At 53.8% G+C, this 22,940-nt stretch overlaps 1 protein-coding gene across 1 annotated transcript in view; it reads left to right on the forward strand.

Annotated features, from left to right (window-relative positions):
- The window catches only part of ALX4 (ALX homeobox 4), a gene marked incomplete at its 5' end in the record, with an annotated part of 41,853 nt that extends 25,960 nt beyond the window's left edge, over positions 1-15,893 (forward strand). The window contains 3 exons of the mRNA XM_081063326.1: positions 6,524-6,834; positions 12,806-12,934; positions 15,377-15,893. Coding sequence (XP_080919452.1) covers positions 6,524-6,834; positions 12,806-12,934; positions 15,377-15,706 — 770 coding nt within the window. The 3' untranslated portion in view covers positions 15,707-15,893. The remainder of the gene's footprint in view (positions 1-6,523; positions 6,835-12,805; positions 12,935-15,376) is intronic.
- Between the last annotated feature and the right edge of the window lie 7,047 nt (positions 15,894-22,940).

The raw sequence follows: 22,940 nt of genomic DNA on the forward strand, positions 1-22,940 counted from the left end.
ATGCCTAGCAATGGGATTGTTGGGTCATGGGGTTAGTGCATATTTAATGAAGTAAGACACTGCCGCCCTGTTTTCCCACCAGCGAGGTAGGAGAGTTCCAGTGGCTCCATATCTTCACCATCACTCGGTGTCGTTAGGTTTTCTGTGTCCATTGCAGGAGGTGTGTAGTGATATCTCGTTGAGCTTTTAGGTTGCATTTCCGTAGTGGATAATATGTTGAGCATATTTTCATGCTCACTTGCTACCCGTATATCTTCTTGGGTGAAATGTCTGTTCAAATATTTTGCCCACTTTAAAACAAATTATATATATATAATATAAATATATTATATATAAAAATATATATATATTTATATATATGTTAACTAAATTCCACCACACGTTCTTCAGATGTCACTCTTTTCTCCCAACTGTCCTTTTATTCCAGGACCTCACCGGGGTGCCACGTTACACTTCGTCCTCATGTCTCCTTAGCCTCTTGGGGTCTGTGACGCTTTCTTGGACTTCCCTTGTTTGGAGAAGCATGTTTAGGGCTTGGATTGTGCACGCTGGTGAACAGGATCACCTGGTCAGCTTGTGGGTGGCTGGCCCGAGCACCCACACTTCTGTCCCCCCGCTCTCCTCTGCAGATGGGTAGCTCCTTGAGGCAGGGACACTCTCTCCCCCGGTGCAATCAGCCAGATTCCATGCACGTTCACTGCCATGTCACCCCAGTTACTGCTGCCCCTTCAGCCTTATTTATGGGGCCTGGAGCTAACCTAGGGACAGCAAGCTGAGCTCTGGACAGAGCTCAGTGGCAGATGAGGTGGGTTGGAGACGTGATCAATGGCTAACCTTTCACCTCCGCCCCCACCTCCCCACGACTGTTTGGACAGCAGTGGGTTTAGTCAGTGCCCTTTAAATAGCATGAAAGGGCCCCATGCTGGCCTGTTTTGTTTAAGGAGATTACATCGGAGCTGTGCTCTCTGCCATAGGGTGAGTGAGGCCACCTCACCCAAGAACAGAGCGAGCGGCTTGTCCCCCACAAAGCAGATGTTTGGAGGGAAAATAGATGTAATCAAAACCATGGAGGATAAAATTACTCAGACCCCTTCGACATATACTCCACATGCAAGGGCCTGTGCACAACTCCACACACACACACACACACACACACACACACACACTACCCATGTCCATACCCACCCACGTGTGTCTGCAGAGCAACGCACGCTCACACATATGCACAATAGCACACGTCCCATTTGTGTGCCTGCACTTGACCACACAAGCATGCATACACTGTAGGCAACTACACATATGTTCCCCACACCCGTGCACAGCTGCAGACCGTGCCACATGCCCGAGGGCACACACACTTGTGCACTCGGAAGGAATACACACACAGATGCCTCCGGCACCCTCTCCCCAAATGGCTTCAGAAGTTTGTTCTTTTTAAATAAGTCAGTCATAAAAATAATTTCTCTTTAAATCACAGTCATAAAAAAAAATCACAGTCACCTTTGGAAATCTCTTAAGGGCTTTCATGTCAAAAAAAAAAAAAGGTTAGACTAGATTGGAGTGACGCCATTTAGTTGAACCAAGACAAATGGGTAGAGGTTAAGGGAATGAAGAAAGGTTTTCTGTTTCGAAATCCAATAGCCAGGACCATCCAGCCGCAGCCCAGGCAGGTCCCAGAAGAGGTTCAGGCAGAGGCCGAAGGGCCTTCTGGAGCTCCTGATTAAGAACGTAACTTTGAACTGAATGCTTCCCACTTCATCAGAAGTGGTGGACGGAAATAACATTCACCAAGGACTGTTTGAAGGGCGTGCCACACCGTCAGGGCCACCCTGGCCTGCGTACCTTCTGTGAGGCAGGCTGGGATTACTCTTGATCTTTTATGCACCTCACTTGATTCCTCTGGGTTGTCTGGGGTTTATTTCCACATCAAGACATTCGACGGGGATTACAGAGTAGATGTAATCTGGGATTCTGCAGATTGGGATTACAGTAGAATTTTCTAGATTCTACTGGGATTGCAGATTGGGATCACAGAGTCTTGGGCCGGACAAAGCCCACAATGGAGGGGCGTCAGCAGAGCACCAGGACAGAGTGTGTATGGGAGCTGCCCTCGGGAGGGCAGGGAGACGCCGGACCTGCAGGCAGAGGGCCTGGACCCAGGTGGGGCTCTTTGCTTCTCAGCCTCACGCCAGCACTGGGTGCCATCGGCCTGAAGAAAGCTAACCTGGCAGCTGGGCCAGCTGAGTCTCCCAGTGGCCTTTCTTCTACCCCGGTGTGCAGCATGGTGGGTGTGGAGCTGGTTCCTGGCGGATGCTGGACTGGGTGTCCTGGACATTGAAATGCCCGAGCCTCCTCCGTGAAGCCTACCTCTGCTTCTCCGTCTGCCTCCTGACCCCTCCCTGCTTCCCTGCTCCTCCCTGCATGTCTGCCTTGGTCTTCTACCCGCTCTCCCTCGGTGAGCTCATCTCCTCCTCCCACTTCCGCTGTCAACCTTTAACGGTGGCATCAGTCATCATGGGCCTCCTTTTCATGTGTCCTAGCCACCATTCTCCTCATCGTCTGCCAGGATGAATTGGTTCATCCATTTGTTCAGCAATGTTTTCTTCCTGTTCGCCGTAGGGTGCTGGCACATGGTAGGTGCACAAAGGTAGCTGGACAGAGTGAGTGCTCAGTAATAGGTCTGTTAGAAAGTGTCCGTTTATTCTTCAGCAACTTCTTATTGCATGTCTGCCACCTGCCCCATCCTGGGTTAAGCCCTGGGCTGAAAAGGGACAAATGGCATGAGGTCCCAGCCCTCGGGACATGCTATCGGAGCAGCTGGACATTCAGGGCTTGATTATCTACTAGTCAGAAACTAGCAATTGGAGCCGCTGAGCAGAAGAGGGAGGGATCTCTATGGCTGTTGCAGTCTGGGAAGGCTTCCTGGAGAAGCGGGCGCTTGACTGGACTTGAAGGTCAGCTGGAAAGAAGGGACATTCCAGATAGGTGGCCGGAGGTGGGTGTGAGGGGGACCCAGGAAGTCAGTGGTTTCCTTTGGTCTGCAGGAATTCCGCCTGAGTCGTGGAACCTGTTTTCAGGGGTCGTCTTTGTTGAGGAGGGAACTGCAGAGCGAGCTGGACACTCACAGCACCCAGGCTCAGGCCACCATGCTGATTCTCCACCCAGCCCCTCAGGATCATCTCGTTGGAGAGAAATCTGCTGGCTTTGCCCACGCCCAGCACTGTCACCCAGCCTACCCTTGGCACCCGGCCTCAAACAGGCTCGATAAGCGAGGGGCCACCTGAGGAACAACAGTAGGAACTACAGCTACTTAGTCAGGACAAGGAAGGCTCAGAGAGGCGCGGCAGCTGCTCTAAACATCTGCAGGGCTGTCCTGGGGCAGGGGCTGGACGTTTAGAACCAGGACCAATGAGCCAGACCTCCCTGCGACACACATGGGCTGGACCTAAGGACGAATGGTTCCGCTGTCCTGGGGGCAGTGAGCTCTCTGGCACCAAAGCCTGGATTGCAGCACTTGGGGGGGATGCCATGGGGTAGAAGGAGGTTGAACTAGGTGCCTTCCAGTCTGGGGTCTTTGGACTGAGTACCTGAGAGGGCCTTGCTTGCCATTCTGACCGGTTGGGAGGGCCACAGAACCTTGGGGGAGTTCTATTTTTTCTCTCAATTAGGGACCCAGCCTCACGATTTAAAGCAAGATGACCAATAATCAAGACTGAGATTAGGAGGCATTTGTTTCTTCTTTGAGACCAGAAGCGTCACTCCCATTTATCTCTCAGCCTTTCCAGTCAGCTGACATTTGCTTGGATACACACAGGCCCCATCCCTCTCCCCACCCAGATCCTAAGGGAAGTTACTGGTGAGTAAAGGGGGAGGGACACTCTACTGGGCGGAGGTGTGACACCACCGCTGCCTGCTCTCCCCACTCCAGATGGCACATGCCTGCTCCCCTGTGCAGATGAGACTCACGGGAACGGAGTGACTTGAAGTCACGGGCAGACTGTGCTGGAGCTTGGACCGAGAGTGGATCTCCCAACGCTTGGTCTGGTGGTTTTGGCACGTCTCCCATCTCACCTGTTCTCGCTGGGTCTCAGTGGGTGGCCGGAGGTGGGGAAACTGGACTCTTACTTCTCGCCATAGAAGGCTGGACTCGGGAAGCCTAGAACCAGCTCAGCGCTGAGGGGTTTCTCTCAAGTGCTGCATCATTAATCCCTCATCCTCAGGGGCTGGTCCTTCTGCTCCCAGGATGAACACAGCAGGCCTTCTTGATTATGTGAGGCCCCTGGGTTCCTTTGCCTTTACTGCTCTCCCTGAAGAAGGGACCCAGGAGCTGAGAGGCCACACTTTCTCGCCAGTTAGCACATACGTATTCCCTGCTTTCTGATCTCTGTCCGCACCTCTCCCAACTCCCGATGAAAACTAGGGGTTGGGGCTGGTCCCTACCAACTCATAGTTTCTAGAACAGAGCTCCCTCTGAGCAGCCCAGCCGTTACGGCTGTGTGGGGTGGTCCCAATCCCAGGATGGATGCCAGAGGATGCTGGAAGGGTCCTCAGGGTCATGGGATGAGGTCTGGGGAGCAGGGCTATGGCAGGAGGGGTAGGGGTTGCCCCCTCCAGGTCTGGCCTCCAGGAAGTTGCATAACAAAGATGTTTATTTTTGGTGAGGCTGAGTGGGATTTCTTCTCTTAAAAAAAACAAAAAACCCAAGACATAAAACTTATTTGTCTGCCAGGAAGATAAATATCTTTGCTGAAAGCTCTTGGCCCGGCTGACAGTGGCAGTTTGCATGGTGCTGTCACTGAAGCCTTGGCAATCTGCGTGTGCCTGGGCTCACATGGGTGTCATGCGTGATGCCTGCGGGCCAGCCCACCATCCCGATGGCATCAGCACTGGTAGTGACTCTCAGAAATGTCCTCCCAAAGCTACTTTCAGGCCCACTCACCTCCACCCCCTTTCCTTGGTACGTTGGAGAGGGAAATGGGAATGACAGAAGCAAAATGTGCCACTCAGCTTTCCCAGCATGAAGAGAGCCCCCAGTGTACACAGAAAGCCAGGGATGAGAGTGAACCTGAAGCCTTGGCCCCCAGGACCTGGACAGAGTCAGGAGACCTGGGCTAGAGGCATCGTCCTGACACTTAATGCCCATCGTTTGGACCTATTCTCAGAAGAGGAAACTGAGGGTCAGAGTGACCCTCATGCTTGTGATGATCAGCGCTTGTGCATGTGAAAGGTCTTGTCAACGTTCTTCACACTTCACAAGAGTCATAGACAAGGCAATGTGGTTCAGAGAGGGGCTCACACCCATCTCCAGACACGGCCTTGTGCCCTTCCCACAGTGCCACCCGTGCTCCTGCACTCAGGTGCTCCAGGGAGGGTCTGCCCACTTGGAGGACTTCTCCAGAGTCCGAGTCCTCTGCTGTTCTCAAGTCCAGGCCAGTACTGGGAATGACACTGGCAGAAACCCAGCCAGTGGCACTGTGATGAATGCTTCACATGTTGGCCTCTTTAATCCCACAACTACCCTATGAGGATACCTATCCTACAGGCATCTTCACCCCCATTTTACAGAGCAGAAAACTGAGGCACAAAGAGGTTAAGTGAACTATCCAAAGCACACAGCTGGAGAATCGTCCCTGTGGGAGTCATACCCTGGTGCCTGGCTCGGAGGCCACTGTGTCTGCCCAAGGTGCTCAGTGGGCTTGGTGGACACAGACAAGCTGCTTCCATTCCACCCTCTACCCTGGCCGCTTCCTCCTCATCCTTGACCTGCATGGGTTGACTTGTCTCTTCAGCTCTAAGCTTCTAGGAATCGGGAGGCAGAGCCCTATTTTGTCAACTGGCAGAGGCTGTGGGCCTGGGCCTCGAGCTTTGTGTAAATCTAGCAGTGCTCACGTGGAGGGGGCAGGACACTGCTTGGCCAATAGGTGAGACCAGTGGGGCGGGGGGGGGGGTAAGGGGTTATAATTCCTTAGCACTGGATTCTTGGGGAGGAATTTCCACAGCTCCTGCTGAACCCCAGACAGAACCAGGCCAAGAAAGGAGGGGCGTTCTATCTGCCTTGATGTTGGCCTCATCTCCTCACCCCAGGCGCAGATGGGCCAGACATGGCTGCTGAATAAGTTTTTCCTCCCACCCCAGGCATATGAGGCACTGGGTCAGCATCCTCGATGCCCAAAGGAGAAGTTCTGACAAAGGGCATCCTTCTCTAGGGATGAGCCTGGGGTCAGTGGGGAGTAATTAAAGGTCATAGAGGTCAGATTGGTTGACTCAGAGTCACATAACATTGATGCTGAAAGGGTCTCGGAAAGATTCTGAGATAATGTCAAAGAGGCTCAGAGAGGGAAAGAGTCTTGGCCAAGGTCACACAGCATATTCATGGACTTCTAGGATTAGAACCCTGGCCTCCTGACCTCGCATCCAATGTATACCCCCTGAGAGGGGAAAGGCAGGAGATGGCTGCCCGTCCCTCCCTCCTCTCTTGCTCGATTCAGCCATTGGTTTCTGACCTTGTATCCTACTCCCTCAGCCAAGGAGAGCTCCCTGAGTGAGCCAGAGTTACCACCTGACTCTGACACCGTGGGGATGGACAACAGCTACCTCAGTGTGAAGGAGGCTGGGGTGAAGGGTCCCCAGGACCGGGCCAGCGCTGACCTCCCCAGCCCGCTGGAGAAGGCCGACTCGGAGAGCAACAAGGGCAAGAAGCGGAGGAACCGAACCACCTTCACCAGCTACCAGCTGGAGGAGCTGGAGAAGGTCTTTCAGAAGACCCACTACCCCGACGTGTACGCGCGGGAGCAGCTGGCCATGAGGACGGACCTCACCGAGGCCCGCGTGCAGGTCAGTGAGTGTGTCTGGGGTGGGAAGGGAGAGCAGAGCCTGCCCTTGGGCTGGTGGCTCTAGCTGACACTGCCTGACTGTCCCTCAGCCACACGCTCTTCACCTCACCAAGGAGAGCCTCCAAGGCTCCCAGCCTGCCCCTCACATCCCTGCTCCAGCCAGGACGAGTCTGCTTTTATCCATCTTAATAACAGGCTTTTGCTCTGGTTGGAGCAGAGGTGAAAAAAGGAGGGCCCTCGGTGGAGGGGCAAGAAGCCTGTTAACTGTATTTCTGGGCTCTACGTGGTGTGAGAGTCCAGGCCCTTTCAGGAAGAAGATGTCTGATTTCTGATCTGGAAGGCCTGGCTCTCAGAAAGGAAACAGGATAAACTTAAAGACATCCACAGCAGCTTGATAGGGAGAAATAGGGAATAATCCAGCTCTTCTTTCTGCCCAGGATGGGCCGCCTACTCCTCCATCGTTCAGGTCCCAACTAGATTTACCTCCTTTGAGAAGTCTTCCTGCCCACCATGGCAAAAGCACTAGTCCCTACCACCACCCAGCCACCCAACACAACACGATCCAACACAGCATAACCCAACCCAACCCAACCCAAAAAGTCCGACACAGCTCAACCCAAGTCAACACAAACCAACACAATGCAACACAACTCAACACAGTCCAACCCAACCCAACTCAACAATGTATACACAACACATGTATACCAACGCAACACAACACAACACAACATAACCAAACCAGGTTACCTACTACCACATTATCCTATTTTATCTTCTTCGTAGAATTTATAACTGGCTTAAAGTATTTGATCTGCTTGTCTCCTCCCACTAGAAAGTGAGTCTTTGAGGGCAGGTACTGTCTAGTTTCATCACTGTATTTCTACCAATTAGAGAAGGCTGAACTCAGAGCGACAAGGGCAAAAAAGGAATATCTGTGGACCAATTGACCTCTTTTGTCCAGAGGTGCGTTCCCCCACCATGCATGAAATTCAGCAAAGAAAAAATCAGAAAGGAAGCCAAGAACTTTGAATACCTTAAAACAGGTGACAAAATTCACACACTAGAGCTCAAGCTTCAGCTTAGCACAAAATAAATATCTTGCTCAGTCTGCTTTTCCACCCCAGAGCATGTTAGAAATAGCAAATAAGGTGTTAAATAGCAGTTCCCCGTCCCCATCCCCTCCCTTCCAGTGGGTTAGGGAATCAATAGCTTAAGAAAAATACTATTATTTATTTATTTATTTATTTATTTATTTATTTTATTTATTTATTTTTTTTTTAAAGCAGCTCAGCTCAGCTCAGTGGGCCTTTCAGTGCCAGGACAAAGCCCTTGGTTACTCAGCAGGCCCAAGGGTGCCCCCTGTTGCATTAGGCATCAATAAAAGGTTCATCACTCTCTACCATGTTCTATTTATTGAGGCAGAGGCATTCATAATTTAGGCCAGAAACGTTTTCATCTACAATAAGCTACTGTGAAAAGGTCTAACAGTTATCAGTAAATATGTAGCCATCCATTAACTTCAGGTACCCAAAGTAATTCTGAATAGTCAGGTTGTTTAACCATAAGTTCCTGAGAGCAGGCTGTCTGTTTTATTCCTCTCCAATGCCAAGCTGGTGGGGACAAACCAGTTCCTTTCCTGTGCGGGACGTGTATACATATATGTGTGCATGTGTGTGTTCCTAACAAATGGATGGGAATGTCCAGGAGTAGAATTCACTTAGTATCGAAAGAAGGATGGCTCTTTTAGTACAAGACGTGGAAATGACGTTGGAGCATATCTAGCATTTTTCAGTCACCACCTAAAATAGAGTATTCTGTCTGCACGCGTGCACACACACAAACACACACACAATTTATGCCTACATCCAAAAATGGAGCTGAGGCAGCTTACAATGAAAGATTTACTATTTTCTTTATTTTCATCTAAGAACAACAACTTCGTGAAATGGAAAGGTAATTATGTCAAAAATCTAGGCTTAGGATCATAGTTGTCACTGAGCACAAATTGCAACCCTGAGCTTCCTGGCAGCCACGGCAGAAAGGGAAACCCGAATGGGTTGTGTATCTTATCATCTAAGGGGAGGATCACAGAATTATAGAATGTTAGGCTGGAAAGGATCACCTGCTCCTCTTGTTTGATAACGCGTAAGAAGAGGCTCAGAGGTGGGAAACGACTGCCGGGGATCAGGCGAGTCAGGAGGAGTGACTCACTGGCAGTGTTGAGACTAGAATCTAGGACTCCTGACTTCCATCCCACTGCTTCTTCCACTTTAGTTTGCTGTACCAGGACACGTGCCAGATTGTTCCGAGACTTTCTTTGTATAAAGGCAGCAGGGTGGGTGGGATCTTCTTGTGCGTCAGACCTCTGGGTTGAGCCCTGAGCCCCACAGTGCCCTGGGGGGTGGAGGGAGTGCTGATGGAACCCCCTGCCTACCTCTGTTGAGTTAGTGCGGGGCCGTACTCAGCTGGTGGGAAGCCAGGTGCCTGGCGTAGAGTAGCGGTGGGGACAGGAAGGAGGCGATGAGGACGCCGAGATGGACCTTTCCTGGGAAGAAGCCCGGGGTTTGGCCCTGCTCCAGAGGGCTGAAGGGGCCTCTCTCTGCTGTCTGGGATTCCAATCTCCGCAGCTGGTGTCTGAAGACAATAAGACAGAGGCCTCCCTCCCTCCCTCGCTCTGGGCCACCCCACCCTGGCCCCAGATGGGCTGCGGTTAGCAAGGCCTCTGCCAAGACAGTTGGTTCCTTGGGGAGAGGCCTGTGCTGACTGGGCCTATGCTGGGGTGGTCCTGGGGTGAGACACGCAGAATGGAAGGCCGGGACCTTGGAGGCCACTCTCCTGCCTAGGGCCGTACAGTGGAGACAGGCCTGGGGCACAGAGCATTTGTGGCGGGGGCGTGTGGGGGTGTCTCAGAGTCCCGAGCTCCAGGGGTCAGAAATGGAAGGCAACTCGAAGCCTCAGGGCCCATGAATGTCAGCACAGGGGGGTCCCGTGAGGATACCCCTGCCATCACCCAATTTATGTGTGAGAACACTGAAGACCCGAGAGGCTAAGTTGTCTTAAGCTTTGATTTGAGCAGAAAAGCTCCAGCTTTGCATATAGGGTAAGGCCCAGGGAGGAAGGAACCGGAGAAGGAGGTGGGGAGGTCTGCTCCCATTGGGCTGCTCCCCCACAGCTGGGCCGCCTCCCCCAAGCTCCATCTTTAGCCCTCAAATAAAGCCCTCAGCCTGACCCCAAGCCACTCCCTTCCCAAAGACAGTGCTATCTCTGCTGCCTCTCCCACGCCTGCTCATCCATCTTCCTAGATAACCAGGTCTCCCCTCTCCCCGCCTCTTCCTCCCCCACACTTAGCTCCAGCCCCCCCACCTTACATTCCATCTCCCCCAACTCTGCTCCGCCCCTCAATTCCAGGCCCTGGTTGGGACCCTGGCCTCCTTCCTCCTTGCTCTGTGATCCTCCCAGCCCATCCAGAACCTATGTGACACTCCACCAGTGTCTCTCCACCTTCACATTTCCCATACAGTGACTGAAGCCCACAGAGACTCAGGGAAACCCCTGCAGTGGCAGCAACATAAGCTTTGTCTTGCCTTCTCCCCACCCCCAAAGAAAGAAGCCATCTTGATGCCTCCAGGGGGCTTCTCCCCTCCTCCCCAACTCCCCCCACAGAAAACCCTGGGAGGTGGAGGAAGGAGCGGAAAGACTGAGCTAAGCCTGCAGGAAATTAAACATGAAATGAAAACAAGCTCCTCTGATGCAGTCTCTCATCCTGCCCCCAGTCCCCCATTCCAGGCCACTGATAAAGGGGGATCCCATTTCAGCAGCACAGAAAGGAGACCCGATATGCCCTTGGTTCCCAGTGGGCGGACTGGGCCTGGACCCCAAAGCCCCCAGGGAAGAAGGGGCCCCAGGAGGCTCTGGGGCAGGGCGAGACCCCAAGCCCAGGAGAGGGCCAGTCTCCAGGGAGGCCACAGAGTGCAGAGGGGAGACGGAGTGACTCTGAAATAAATGTTGGCCAGTGTGTGTGTGTGTGTGTGTGTGTGTGTGTGTGTGTGTGTGTGCGCGCGCGCACACACACTCTTGTGAACATGTATACTTGGGACTAGGGAGGGAAAATGAGGTGTAGTCCCACACTCCCTCCTCACCCCCACCCTCCCCACACTAACATAAGACACACATACTTCAGCTTTTGTGACTCCTTTCCTCTAGCAAAAGATAGCAAGAAAGTTCAGGACCCATAAATAAACAAGTGTGAAGTACTCTAAAACCTGTGACAAAATTTCATGTCTATCTCTCCTGCCGCCCTATGAGGCACCACCCCTATGGGGATGTCAATACAGATATTGGCCCATTTTCCAGATGCAGAAACTGAGGCCATTGGCAATGCCAGTGCTCCAATGGACGCTCCGTTTCCTGGCTACACTTGAAGCCTCCTCAGGCTTAGCAGCCTCCGTGCTGCCCTGTGGGGAGCCTGGCTGTGCCTCAGGCCCAGCTCCAGCTCCTTCCTATGAGGAAGCCTGGTGCTCTAGCTGACAGTTGTTTCTGGAGATGACCCCTCTTACTTAGCTCTGCAGCAGCACTGATCATGATGGACGGGAAGTGTTTCCACCCATGCGGCAGGGACTGCACCTGAGGAAAGCCGGCGCTCTCAGTGCTTAGGCCTTAACATCCAAGCTCTTTGTCATGGCTCCCTGCTCCCCATCCTCGAGGCCACTGATGGTGTGCTGTTCCAGCTGTGCCCACGTGCCCCTTAGTCAGCTGTCAGGCACACATCAAGCTGACAGAAATCTCCCTCCGGGGAGCTCCAAGGTCTGCCTTGGACTCAGCCTGAAGCCATCCCTGGCCAGGAAGCTGATCCCTCTTCACCTCTTGTCCCATCCTGTGATCCCAAGTCACGGACAGGGCAGGAGGCCCCAAGGTGAGCTCTTCCTACGAGCCTTGGGAAAGTTCTCAGCCTGCCTGAAATGCTCCAGCAAAGGAAATGGACCCGCCTCACCCCAGAGATTCCGGCTCCCTCACCTGACTCGGAGACCACCCTCCTCATGGGGTTCCCAGTCAACCCACCCCGATCAGTGACAGGTGGGCTCCCTTCCTGCTCAGTATCAGGCACTCTCCTGCATGGAGAGTTTGCAGCGGACGCCTCTATTGATAGCACCAAGGGCAAACCCTTTCGCTTGGTACTCAAGGCTCTCCACAGTCTGCTATCTGCTTCCACCTTCTTTCTCTCCCACCACTCCCCACAACAGGGCAGCGTGGCCTCCTGAGGCCTCCTGAGCCTGCCCTACTGTTTTTAAACTCAGGCCTGGGCTTTCCTCCCTCTAACCAACACTGAAGGCCCAGCTCCAGTCCTCCCCTCCAAGAAGCCATCCCCGATTGCCTCTGTTGCCCAGCTGAACCCCTGTTGTCCACAGAACCTTTAACATAGGGGGCTCTGAGCTGGGAGACTGTTTCCAGTAAGAAGGCTGCAGAGAGTTATTCAGGAAGGTAGGGAATCTGGGCCAATATGCCCCGGGGAGCTATGAACCTTTTGGAAAACTGTGTGTGTGTGAGAGAGAGAGACAGAGAGAGAGAGAGGTCCTCCAGTAGAAGGATTTTCTGGAGGAGCATTCACAGCCTTTGTCAGGCTCTCCACAGGGGTCCGTAGCCCTCAGCAGACTGGGCTACGTGTTGGGGTTGATTGGATGATTGCTAAGTGGCCAGTGATGTGTTTCATGTATGTGTGACGCTTGTCCTGTTCTGAAGCTTAGGAAAAATGAAGTTCCCGGCCCATGGTCATACCCATGGCTAGTTGGGGTAAGCTGCCTTCCTGACTTCCGGGTGGTCATTCTAGATTGTAAGCTCTGCAGGATAAAGACTAACGCAGCGCTTATCTGTAGCCCCATGTCCTGCTGGTAGGGACAAGGGGTCGGCTTGCACCTCCTGACGGTGAAGCCTCCAGCTCGGGGCCTGACCCCGGTGACAACTGCCTTCTCCTCTAGGTCTGGTTCCAGAACCGGAGGGCCAAGTGGAGGAAGAGGGAGCGTTTTGGGCAGATGCAGCAGGTCCGAACCCACTTCTCCACAGCCTATGAGCTGCCCCTCCTCACCCGAGCTGAGAACTACGCCCAGGTAAGTCCCTGCCCCGAGCTGCCTGTTCCGACCCCCAGCCCCGCGCGCTCTGAGAACGAGTACCTTAGAGAAGGACCTAGGTTCTCTGAGAAGGGACTAACGGCTCCAAGGTCCTTTCAGGCCCAGTTCAGGTGTGTGCCTGTAGACAACAGAGTGTAGGAGACCCAGAGCAATTTCTGTCCCACATGTTGACCCAGGCTTGGCTGGGCTTTAGGGAAGGGAACGTTGGGGCAGTGAGGGTGGCTTCCTCCTCTACTGCTGTTGCCACTTTTGCTATGGGCGTCAGAACCAAGGCAGGCTGAGGCCATCAGGAACCATCAGTGTTCCCAGGAAAGGCAGTGCTGGCATCTGGAGGACTTAAATGAACACGGAGTTCTGAGGCCCAGGACAGGTTGTCACCCCAATCTTTCTCACTTTGGGCAATCACAAGCTCTCTGAGCCTCAGTTTCTCCATCTGTAACATGGACATTATAAAAGTCCCTGTCCCAACACCTTTGAAAGGCTGTGTAAGGTCTAAACTGGACACCGCAAAAATACTGTGTGAGTCATACATTTTTACAACGCTTGCTCTGTGGGCTGCCAGCTCCCCTGGGCGTCTGTGTCCCATCTTGGCCTTCTGTCCCCACCGAGCATCTTTGTAGATATCTGTCAGCCCCCTGTTCTAGTGGCTGTTGAGTCCTCAGTGAGATGCAAAGGGACAAGAAATAATATGAGTAATGTCAGGTACCCAGGATACTGGGAGAAACCTACTTTTGGCCGAGTCCACTCCTGACACCCCTCAATCTATCCAGCAGAGGTGGCCATTCCTCCCCCTCAGTCCTCCTTCTGTCATGGCCTCTAAGTCCAGCCCCACCCAGCGGCACAGACCTTCCTGAGTCCCCTTTACTTCTTGCTGTCTCAGGGCCATACTGGCATATCTGGGTACTTCACCAAGACCAGCCGTGCCCCCCCCCCCCAGGATTCATGTGGAATGAGTCAAGGGTCAGGCCTGGGGGTGAGGGTGAAGAATGTGGGGTGTCTTATACACACACACCATCTGCCCCAGCTCCTGCTGTGTCGTTTCGTCTTTTCTTCCCCTTACTCCCTCCCCAAACCCAGCATCCCGCTGTCCCCTGGAGCGTGGACCTCCAGCCCTAACTCCTTGGCCTTGATCTCTGCTGCTTGCATGCTGAAGGGAGAAAAACCACACAGGAGGACTCATCCCTCTCATGCATTCCTCTCACCCACATATTGCACCCCCCAGACCTCTTGAAAGAGGGAGTGGGGGAAAGCCAACCAATGCCCCATTACCCAACGAACCAAAGCCAACTTGCAAGCCGTTCTTGTTGCCATGACAATACCTGTGGGATTTGAGGGTAGAGTTCCCTCCTCACTCTGCTTTTAATGCCTTCCCTGAGTGCATTCCAAACCCTGGCGCCGGGAGGCAGGCCAGCACAGCAGCCTGAGGGCCACCGAGAATCCGATGTGCTGGCTGAGAGGTGCACAGTCTCTTCCTCAGAGCTCGTCCTGCCCACCCTGTCCCTCCACCCAAGACACTTGGAGAGATGTATTTTTTTTTTTTTTTTGCTGAGTCCCCAGCTCTACCTCCCCATAAATGCTTAGAGGAAAAAGGGGTCCAGAGGTGGAAGCTGGGGAGGGGAAGGGATTACAGCTGCATGGATGGCAGACAAAATGCCCCGTTCAGCCCTCACTGCTGCCTGAGCGCCCGCCACACCCCTGAGGCATGTGGACATCCACCAGGCTCCATCCATCTACTCGCTCGCACTCACCACCCCCCGAGGCAGCCCCTTCCATCCTGAGTGAGTTCTGAAGCCTCAGTGGTTCTGAAGCCTCGAATCTCAGCCACTGACCTTGGCTTCTGAGAGACTGAGGCCCTCACTGCCTATCTCTAGCCCTCCACACCACGACCTGTAAGTCCAGAGCACATGTTCCCAACGCCAAAGCCTCCAAGTTAGGGTTAGCTCCCATTTATCGGGTACCTAGGAGGCGCTGGGCCTGGGGAGGGGCCTCGGGCAAGGAAGACATAGCCTCTGACCTCAAGGAGTCCATGCATGCAGAGATGGAACCTGCAACAGTGTCTGCAATCAGGAAGCCAGCCGGCTGGGTGGGGGCTGCCCTCAGCTGCTTAGCTGTGGCCCCAGGACAGCCCTTTCACTGGACCTTGATGAAGTCTGAAGTTCAGTTCTTAGAAGGGAATTTCTGTCTGCTGAGAGCCTGGCCCTGGGCACACAGGAGCCAAAGCATAAAAGCCAGGCCCTCCTGAGAGCATCTGGAGGCCTTAAAAGTATTGAGAGGCTCCCATGTAAGTTCGAGAACGGTTTCATCATAGGGATGGACTGCTAAGCAGGGAGAGGTCATTTAGGGGGTAGGGGAGGCCCCTTATGGACCCCCGTCACCTCCACCCCACCCGGCCTATGACCTCTTTCCCTTCCATCTCCCCAGATTCAGAACCCGTCCTGGATTGGCAACAATGGGGCTGCCTCACCCGTTCCAGCCTGCGTGGTCCCCTGCGACCCGGTGCCAGCCTGCATGTCCCCTCATGCCCACCCCCCTGGCTCTGGGGCCAGCAGCGTCACCGACTTCCTGAGTGTCTCTGGGGCTGGCAGTCACGTGGGCCAGACGCACATGGGTGGCCTGTTTGGAGCAGCGGGCCTCAGCCCAGGCCTCAATGGCTATGAGCTCAACGGCGAGCCAGACCGCAAGACCTCGAGCATTGCTGCCCTCCGCATGAAGGCCAAGGAGCACAGTGCAGCCATCTCCTGGGCTACCTGACAGGGCCCCTGCGGTCCCATCCCCGCGCCCTCCCCGACCTTGGGGCACTGGCCATGCCCATGCTTTCCAGGCCCCCAGCCTCCCACTCGACTGTCCTCTTAGGAACCTGGCCTGGGCCAGGGCCTGACCCTCAGCACTTTCAGCCGCCCCACGTCTGAGGCCCCGTGACTGTGGGGAGAGAGGGGGCAGCAGGCCCCTGACCCTCCCCCGCATGGAGGCCGAGACCCCTGCTCCTGGCTAGAGGCAGTGGAGGAAGCTGGAGGGCCGAGTTTTGCAGTCGTGCATCCATTTGAAGCTGAAGACCTTTCTCCCCACTCCTGCTCCTCCATCCTGCCTGGTTTAACCGGCGAGTCGCGTTTGATCCCCATCCAGACCCAGCAGCAGCAACAGTCAGTCACTTCCATCCCTCCCTCTTCTGTGTGGTCCCTGGTCACCAGGCCCCTGACTGTGTCTGAAGAACAGGCTGCTCAGCAGTCAGTCTCCTGCCTTCCCATCTCCTTTTCTCTTCCTGAAAGCCCATGGAATCCGGCCTCCTGGACCAGGGCACCTGCCTTGCCGCTCCCTGAATGGAGGAGTCCCCGTCCTGGCTGTCCCTTGTACTGGACACACCCAGAGGTAGTGAGCAGAGGAGGAGAGGAGCTGGAGCCAAAGAATCCTGCTGTCACCCAGCAATGCTGGCATCCAGGAGGATGGGACATGTTCCCACGCCCTTGCACCCTGGATCTGGGTGAACACTGCAGGGGTGGATACAGGTCACCCACAGTACCCGTGGTGCTGGAGGAAGAAAAGCTTCTAGAGGGAGAAAGGGCTGCAGAGACGTGTCCAGGTGGGGACGGGATCACGCACACACTTCTGCCCTTCAGCTCGCCTGATCCCGCTGCAGGCAGGATGACAGCTATGGTGGGCAGGTCGGGGCAGCTCTGCTCTCCACCCGTCAGACCCCTCCAGGAGGCTCTTTCTCCCTTCCCCTGCCCCACCCTGGTCACTCACTGGGGCTGCTGAGCAGTGTCCTGGTGTGGAAGGATTTATACCTGGGACACACAAGCTAGAGCCTGGGGTCATGGCAGAAGCGGGTCGAGAGCAGGGTACAGGATTTACTAGCGGACGTGGGCCTACGCTCAGCCTCCAGGCAGGCAGATGGACCCTTACGCTGCCTCAGACTGCCTTTCTGTCATCAGCCATCCCTGGCATAGCACCATACCTTCCAGAGCTTTCCATGGCGGGTGGGGGCTCTGGTCCTCAAGGCGTAGGGCAGACAGAACCTGCCCTGACACTTCTTCTCTAGGGGAGCAGAAGTCTCAGCCCCTCTCTCTGGCCTCTGAAAGGGTTTGTGGGGCTTAGCTCCTCTGGTCACTTGCTCTGTCTCACATCTGGGGGGCAGGATGCCCTCTGGAAGCAGGTTTCCCTGACTGTAAGAAGGGGCCTCCTTCTTGGGGCCGGGGCACTCCACACCGGCCTGACTTGAGACCTGCAGCTTGGGTTTTGGCCCTGGGTCTTACGCGTCACTGAAGCTTGTGGCACACAGGGTCTGTGCTCTGAGGCGAGTCTTGCAGGCCCTGGGAAGTCCACTGCAGTAGCCCCCAGGGAGAAGCCCAGGCCCTTTTTACCTTCTACCTCACTGACCCGGTCAGTGAGGAGGGCCGGGGGGCCTGGGCACAGGGCAGCCCCTGGGGTGGGGCGGGGAGTGGGATCCTCTGCCCTTGAGCTGCTCAGGGTTTACAGGAAACCGCAGTCTCCCCCTCGGCCTCATGTTTTCATCTAATCCGGAAACAGGACTGGGGATAGGATCTGGCTTTGGCCTCCCTTAATCAGAGTCAGACCTCTGTGTGAACCGTAGCTCTAAAATTGATCTTCTAGAAGTGACAAGGGTCTTAGACATTGAATTAGATGTTCTGGAAGGTTTGGCTTTAAGGGTTTCATTTGTTTAAGGATCTTGCAAGAACTCTTCAGAAGCCTTGTCCAGTTCTGAGGTTCACTGAAATCACCCAGACTCCCCCAAATCGAGCCAGGGGGAGAAGAAAATTGCTTAAGGCTGGGAACAGTCCTTGCTTCCTCCTTAAATGCTCTAGTGGCTGGAAGGATCCGAGAAGAACTTTCACCATAAGTACGTTTTCATCCAGGAGAGAATCAGTGCATAAAGAAAGAGAACTAGGATAGCCCCAGAGGAGGGAAGAGAGAGAGGGCATGAAGTGGATTCTTCTGGAAGGAACGCTTGGTGCTCAATCCTCAATGTATTTGCTTTCTGGCTGGGCTAGACTTAAGTCAGGCAAATTTCAACTAAAACACCTGAGACGAAAAAGCCTCTGGTAGAAAAAGAAGCTGTTGCTCTGGCTGCCTGTCCTACCAACACAGCCCAGTGTCAATGATGAAAACATCCCCGTGCATCTCCCCACAGGGGGCTCCCCAGTGCCAGGCCTGTCCTCGCCCTGCCTCAGCTCTCTAGGACCTGCCTAACTAACACTCTGAGAACCACAGCACCACCGAGCTGGGTGGGGGGGTTAGAAACCCTGTCAGTCCAATCCCTTCACAATAGACATGGGACGACCCCGGGCCCCAGTGGAGAAGTAACTGCCCAGCCCCCTTTGACCGGAGGCAAAGCTGAGAGAAGAGCCTGGACACGCCACCCAGGCTCTGACAGCAGCCTCAGTGGGCATCATGCCTCACTTAGCAGCTCAGCTGTCTGCTTGAGTGCCACCATCTCCTCAGCCTTCTCCGTTGGGTGGCTAGGCCCAGGCGTTCTGCCGTCAAGGGCCGGAGGAGGCCCAGTAACAGCTCATCGATGAAGAAGCAAGCTCGGATGACTCCAGGCCGGCTGGCTTCCTTAGGAAGGCAGGTGGACAGTGCTCTGTATGTCACTGCTAAGCGAATAAGCTAAAAGACGCGAGGATCTCCTTCGGCTATCTGCCTAAGATCTCTACGGAGATGGCGATGAAAACCTGAAGCGCTGGGTAGCCGGCAGACCAATGGGCAGCCTCCCCGACACTGAGCCTCTGATCCGGCTGCGGCCAAGGCTTGACACTAAGGTGCTGCTACCACCCTCGGATGCTGTCACTGCTCCTGGGCCTGGGAGGAGAGGGCTCTGGGGGCACATGGAGAGGCTTGTCCCCAAGTTTGCAAGGGCACTTGGAGGACACGCATAGGCTTTGTAATGTTTTCTTGCGATCTTTCAACTATACTTGATGCTCAGCTCTCACTCCCGTGCCTCCAGGTTTGGGAAGCACGGTGGCCAGGTTAGTTCAAAGACACTGCAAAGGGGTGGGGGGCAGCAGTCGTGAGGTGGGGGCCCAGCACACGTTGCTGTGGCTACACTGGGCCCAGCTCCAGCGCCCCCTCTGCCCTCATTTCGGCTGGGGAGACAACAGGAACTTTGCCAGGAAAACTACCGTGTATCCTGCTTACGCAGCCATTCTCTCTGGGCTGGGTTGGGAGGAGATAGCTTGGGAGACACTCTGGGGCTTCCTGACTGCTCGATGGTCCTGACTGTCAGGTGCAGAGGCAAACCTGCCCAGCGGGCGGAGGATGTCTGGCAAACAGACCTCCAGGATAAGAATCCATGACCGTAACAAAGAAAAATGAGAAGGCAACGAAAACCCTACTTCTCAAAGTCACACCAACCTCACCCGTGTCACTTCACGAAGGGTGCTGTAGGGAGGAAACGTATTCCAGTGAACACAACATTACCCAGTCTTGCCCGCCCCCTCGCCCCCCTTCTCTTACATACATAGAGCTAGGCCTTTATACTACTGATTTTGAAGGACAGTTTTCCATGTCTAACAATCTGGCTGCGCAGTGGTTGGAAAGAGAGCTGAGTGCTAGAAGGAACATGAACCTCAACCGATACTTACTGTTCTCATTGTAAGATATTTTAACCCTGTATAAACGCAACTTTTCCTTTAGCTTAATGGCCTGGGGTGGATATTAAATATATATATATTAAAAATACATTAAAAATTCAGAAAAATGTATAAAAAAATGAGGTCAGTTCTATAAAGTTTTACTGCCTATACCACCATGTAACTACATTATAGCAAACTATTAATAGAAGCGTTCTTGCCTTTCAAAGTAAGTTATTGCACTTACATCTTTTTTGGGAGGGGAGGGCCATTGGTGAGAAGGGGCCTTCGGGGCCTAGTCATGGGGCCACCTGGAGAGCAGAAGCAGCTGGACGCTCCCAAGCGCCCTTGGCTGGGCAGGGCCCAAACTGTCTATTTGGTTGTTGTTTGCAATAAACTCCTGCTCCTTTCTCCTCTCAACTGGAACCTGTCTGTTTTGTTCTTGACTGGTGACAGATGAAATGTGATCAGAGGGGCCTCTGAAATCTCACGTTAATTGAAGTCGGCAAAAAATACTAACAGTGCCCTTTTGAACTGCTGACACAGTACAGAGTGGATTGCCAGGGTTAGATTAACAACAGGTGGCCGGCCAGGGCTCCTGCACAAAGAGGGGTGCGTGGCCTGCCAGGGTCTGGGACAGTCTGCCTGCACCCCAGTAGGCAAGCTGGGGTGGGGGGAGCAGGGCTGCCAAAGTCCACTTCTCGGGCAGCGACAAGGGGTCACCACAGTTGCTGCTTAATACCCCTGCACCTTGGGAGTGCTCAGGGCAGCTCTGCCTTCGTCACAGCTGGCAGGGCAGCCCCTCCGTGCCCCTGAGGGCCAGTGTGTGTCTCCAGGGGCTGTTCTGGAAGCAGAGGGAGAGCCAGGTCCTGTAGGTCGAGGGCACGAAGGCCTGGCTGCTTGCACAGAGCACAGGACGGACCTCCAGGAGAGGCTGATCCCGACCCTCTCGCTCCCACTTAGTGACTGAGGGAACCCTCAGGCAGTACAGCCACATGAGTTTTCAAGCAAAGCTCTACAAACAAATGATCCAACAGGGAGGGCCCAGGTGCCGCTGCAGAATAGGTGGCCCCTTGCTTTCCAGTGTGATGGTGACTGAAGCAAGAGGCAGTTTATCCTCCAGAGACCCCTATGGCGAGAGGGGTTGTTCCCCAAACCACCTGACACTCAGCTCTCACATCTGAAGGAGGGGAATAAGCCCGTGCCTGCCTAGTTTGCCAACTCAAGGGGAGGATTAAATGGGATGACACACATGAGCTCGCCTGTCCATGTGTCATTATAGCAGAAATTCTCGATGTGGCCGGTGGGGAGTAGGGTGGGGCAGTAGTGGTGGTCTGTCTCCTTACACAGGCCCAGACGCATGCTCAGCAGCTAAGGAACAAAAGGTCCTCCACAAATAGCTCGTTCCCCAAAATAGAGCCGACCGTAAACTGTGCACTCAGAAGCGAGAAGATGCCTGCCAGCTCCAGAGACAATGGGTGTGAGAGTTGACATTTTCCCAAGAATTCTGTGATTCCAAACAGATTTTTTTTCAGCTCAACACAGACCAACAGGCTTGAGGAAGGGCAAACTTCTGAAAGGGGCTTCCGTTTATGACCATAAGCACACCACGTGTTAAGGTGTTGTCTTCAGGAGTTGGGAGCAAACCCACTGTGAGATCTCCCTGGCACCCTGGTCTACGTGTGGCTCAGATGTGCACAGGCTAGTGTTCCTGCCACACCTTCTGGAATTTCCCTTTTGGTTGCCCCACAAGCCCCCTCCCATCCCTTCTGTCTTTTACCCACACTCCCTAATTTCCAGGTTCTGTTGCTGTGACATGCAGGCCAAGCTACACTATGGAGAATGAAAATAAACGCGTATGTGTGTATGCAGGTATGTTGGGGGGACCAGGGAAAGGGACAAGCCTGAGGAAGGATGAAGCCCAAAGCCAGCCTATATCTCCTCTCCATGATAGGTTTCTCAGAAAGCTCCATTTGGATGAGAGCATGGAAAAGCGCTGGCAGGGAAGCCATAAGGTGAAGTGAGAAATGGGAGACGTGAGTGGAAGAACTGACTTTGCAACTTATTTGCCGTTATCTTAGGCGAGCCACTAGAATTCTCTGATTTTCAATTTCTTCCTCTGTAAAGTGGGGATGCCAGCTCTTCCCTGCTCATCTCACAAGGTGGTATGCAGTCCAAAAGAGTTAAAATATTTGAAAATGGTGAAGGGCTGTCGAGACAAGAGGAATCACGCACTCTGGTAGTTGGGAAGAGCCATGGGGCTTGACTTCCCTCCAATGGCTCAGGGCAGGGTGCCAAAGGCTGGGATACTGTTTCACAAAGTGTGTCACCCTACGATGAAGCACTGGGAACCCCCGATATTATATTTATGGTATAGGCCGGGGGGGCATTGGTGAAGGAGCTGCTGAGGCATGGTGTATGAGTCTGCTCAGGCTGCCGTAACAAAATACCATACACTGGCTGGCTTACATAACAGATACTTATTTTCCCACCGTCCTGGAGGCTAGAGGTCCATGATCAAGGTGCTGGTAGACTCGGCTTCCAGCGAGGCTTCTCTTCCTGGCGTGGAGATGGCGGCCTTTTCCTGGTGTCCTCACATGGCCTTTCTTCTGTTATGCACACAGCTCTAGTGTCTCTTTTCTTCTAAGACCCCACTCTTATGACCTCACTTACCCTTTATTACCTCCTTATAGGCCCCATCTCCAAATCTGGTGACATTGGGGGGTTAGGGCTTCAGTATATGAATTTTGCTGGGGGACACAAGTCAGTCTGTAACAAGCAGCATGGCTGGTATGAGTTCCAAGGATGAGGGCAAGGCGCAGAAATGGACAAGCGATCATTCTTTCCACCCCATATCCCAAAGGGTCTCAGCGGGTCCCAGCAAAATCCCAGATGGCCCGAGCATCTGCTCGACTCAGTGCCTTGTTGCTTTCTACCTGGGCGACTGCTAAGTGGTTCCGTCCCACTCCTAGCCCCTGCCAGCTCCACGCCATCACCACTACTGATGCCGAGACAGGGCCAGAGACCAGCTCTGATTACCTCCCTCACCAGAATGATCATCTGAAAAGCCTTCACATTGCCGACAGACAGACATTTCAGCTCTGTTGTTTAGTCCTAAACTCCTATCCAGCCTCATCTTTTCTAATTCCCCCACCTGGACTCCGTGCTCCTGCAAATCCAGGACTTCCGTTATACTTTCCCACATTCTTGTTTCCTTTCATGCCTCTCAGGTCCGAGCGCTTGTCCCCCACACAACCCTACCCACCTAATGCCCAGCCATCTCCACCTATTAATTCTCCAAAGCCCACCTCAAGTGCCACCTCCTTCACGGAGACAAAAGTGATCACTTCCTCCTTCCACAGTGGGGACCGTGTGCAATTCACCCTTCATGGTGCACTGTC

The sequence above is a fragment of the Rhinolophus hipposideros genome (genome assembly GCF_964194185.1).
Source record: "Rhinolophus hipposideros genome assembly, chromosome: 10".
NCBI lineage: Eukaryota > Metazoa > Chordata > Mammalia > Chiroptera > Rhinolophidae > Rhinolophus > Rhinolophus hipposideros.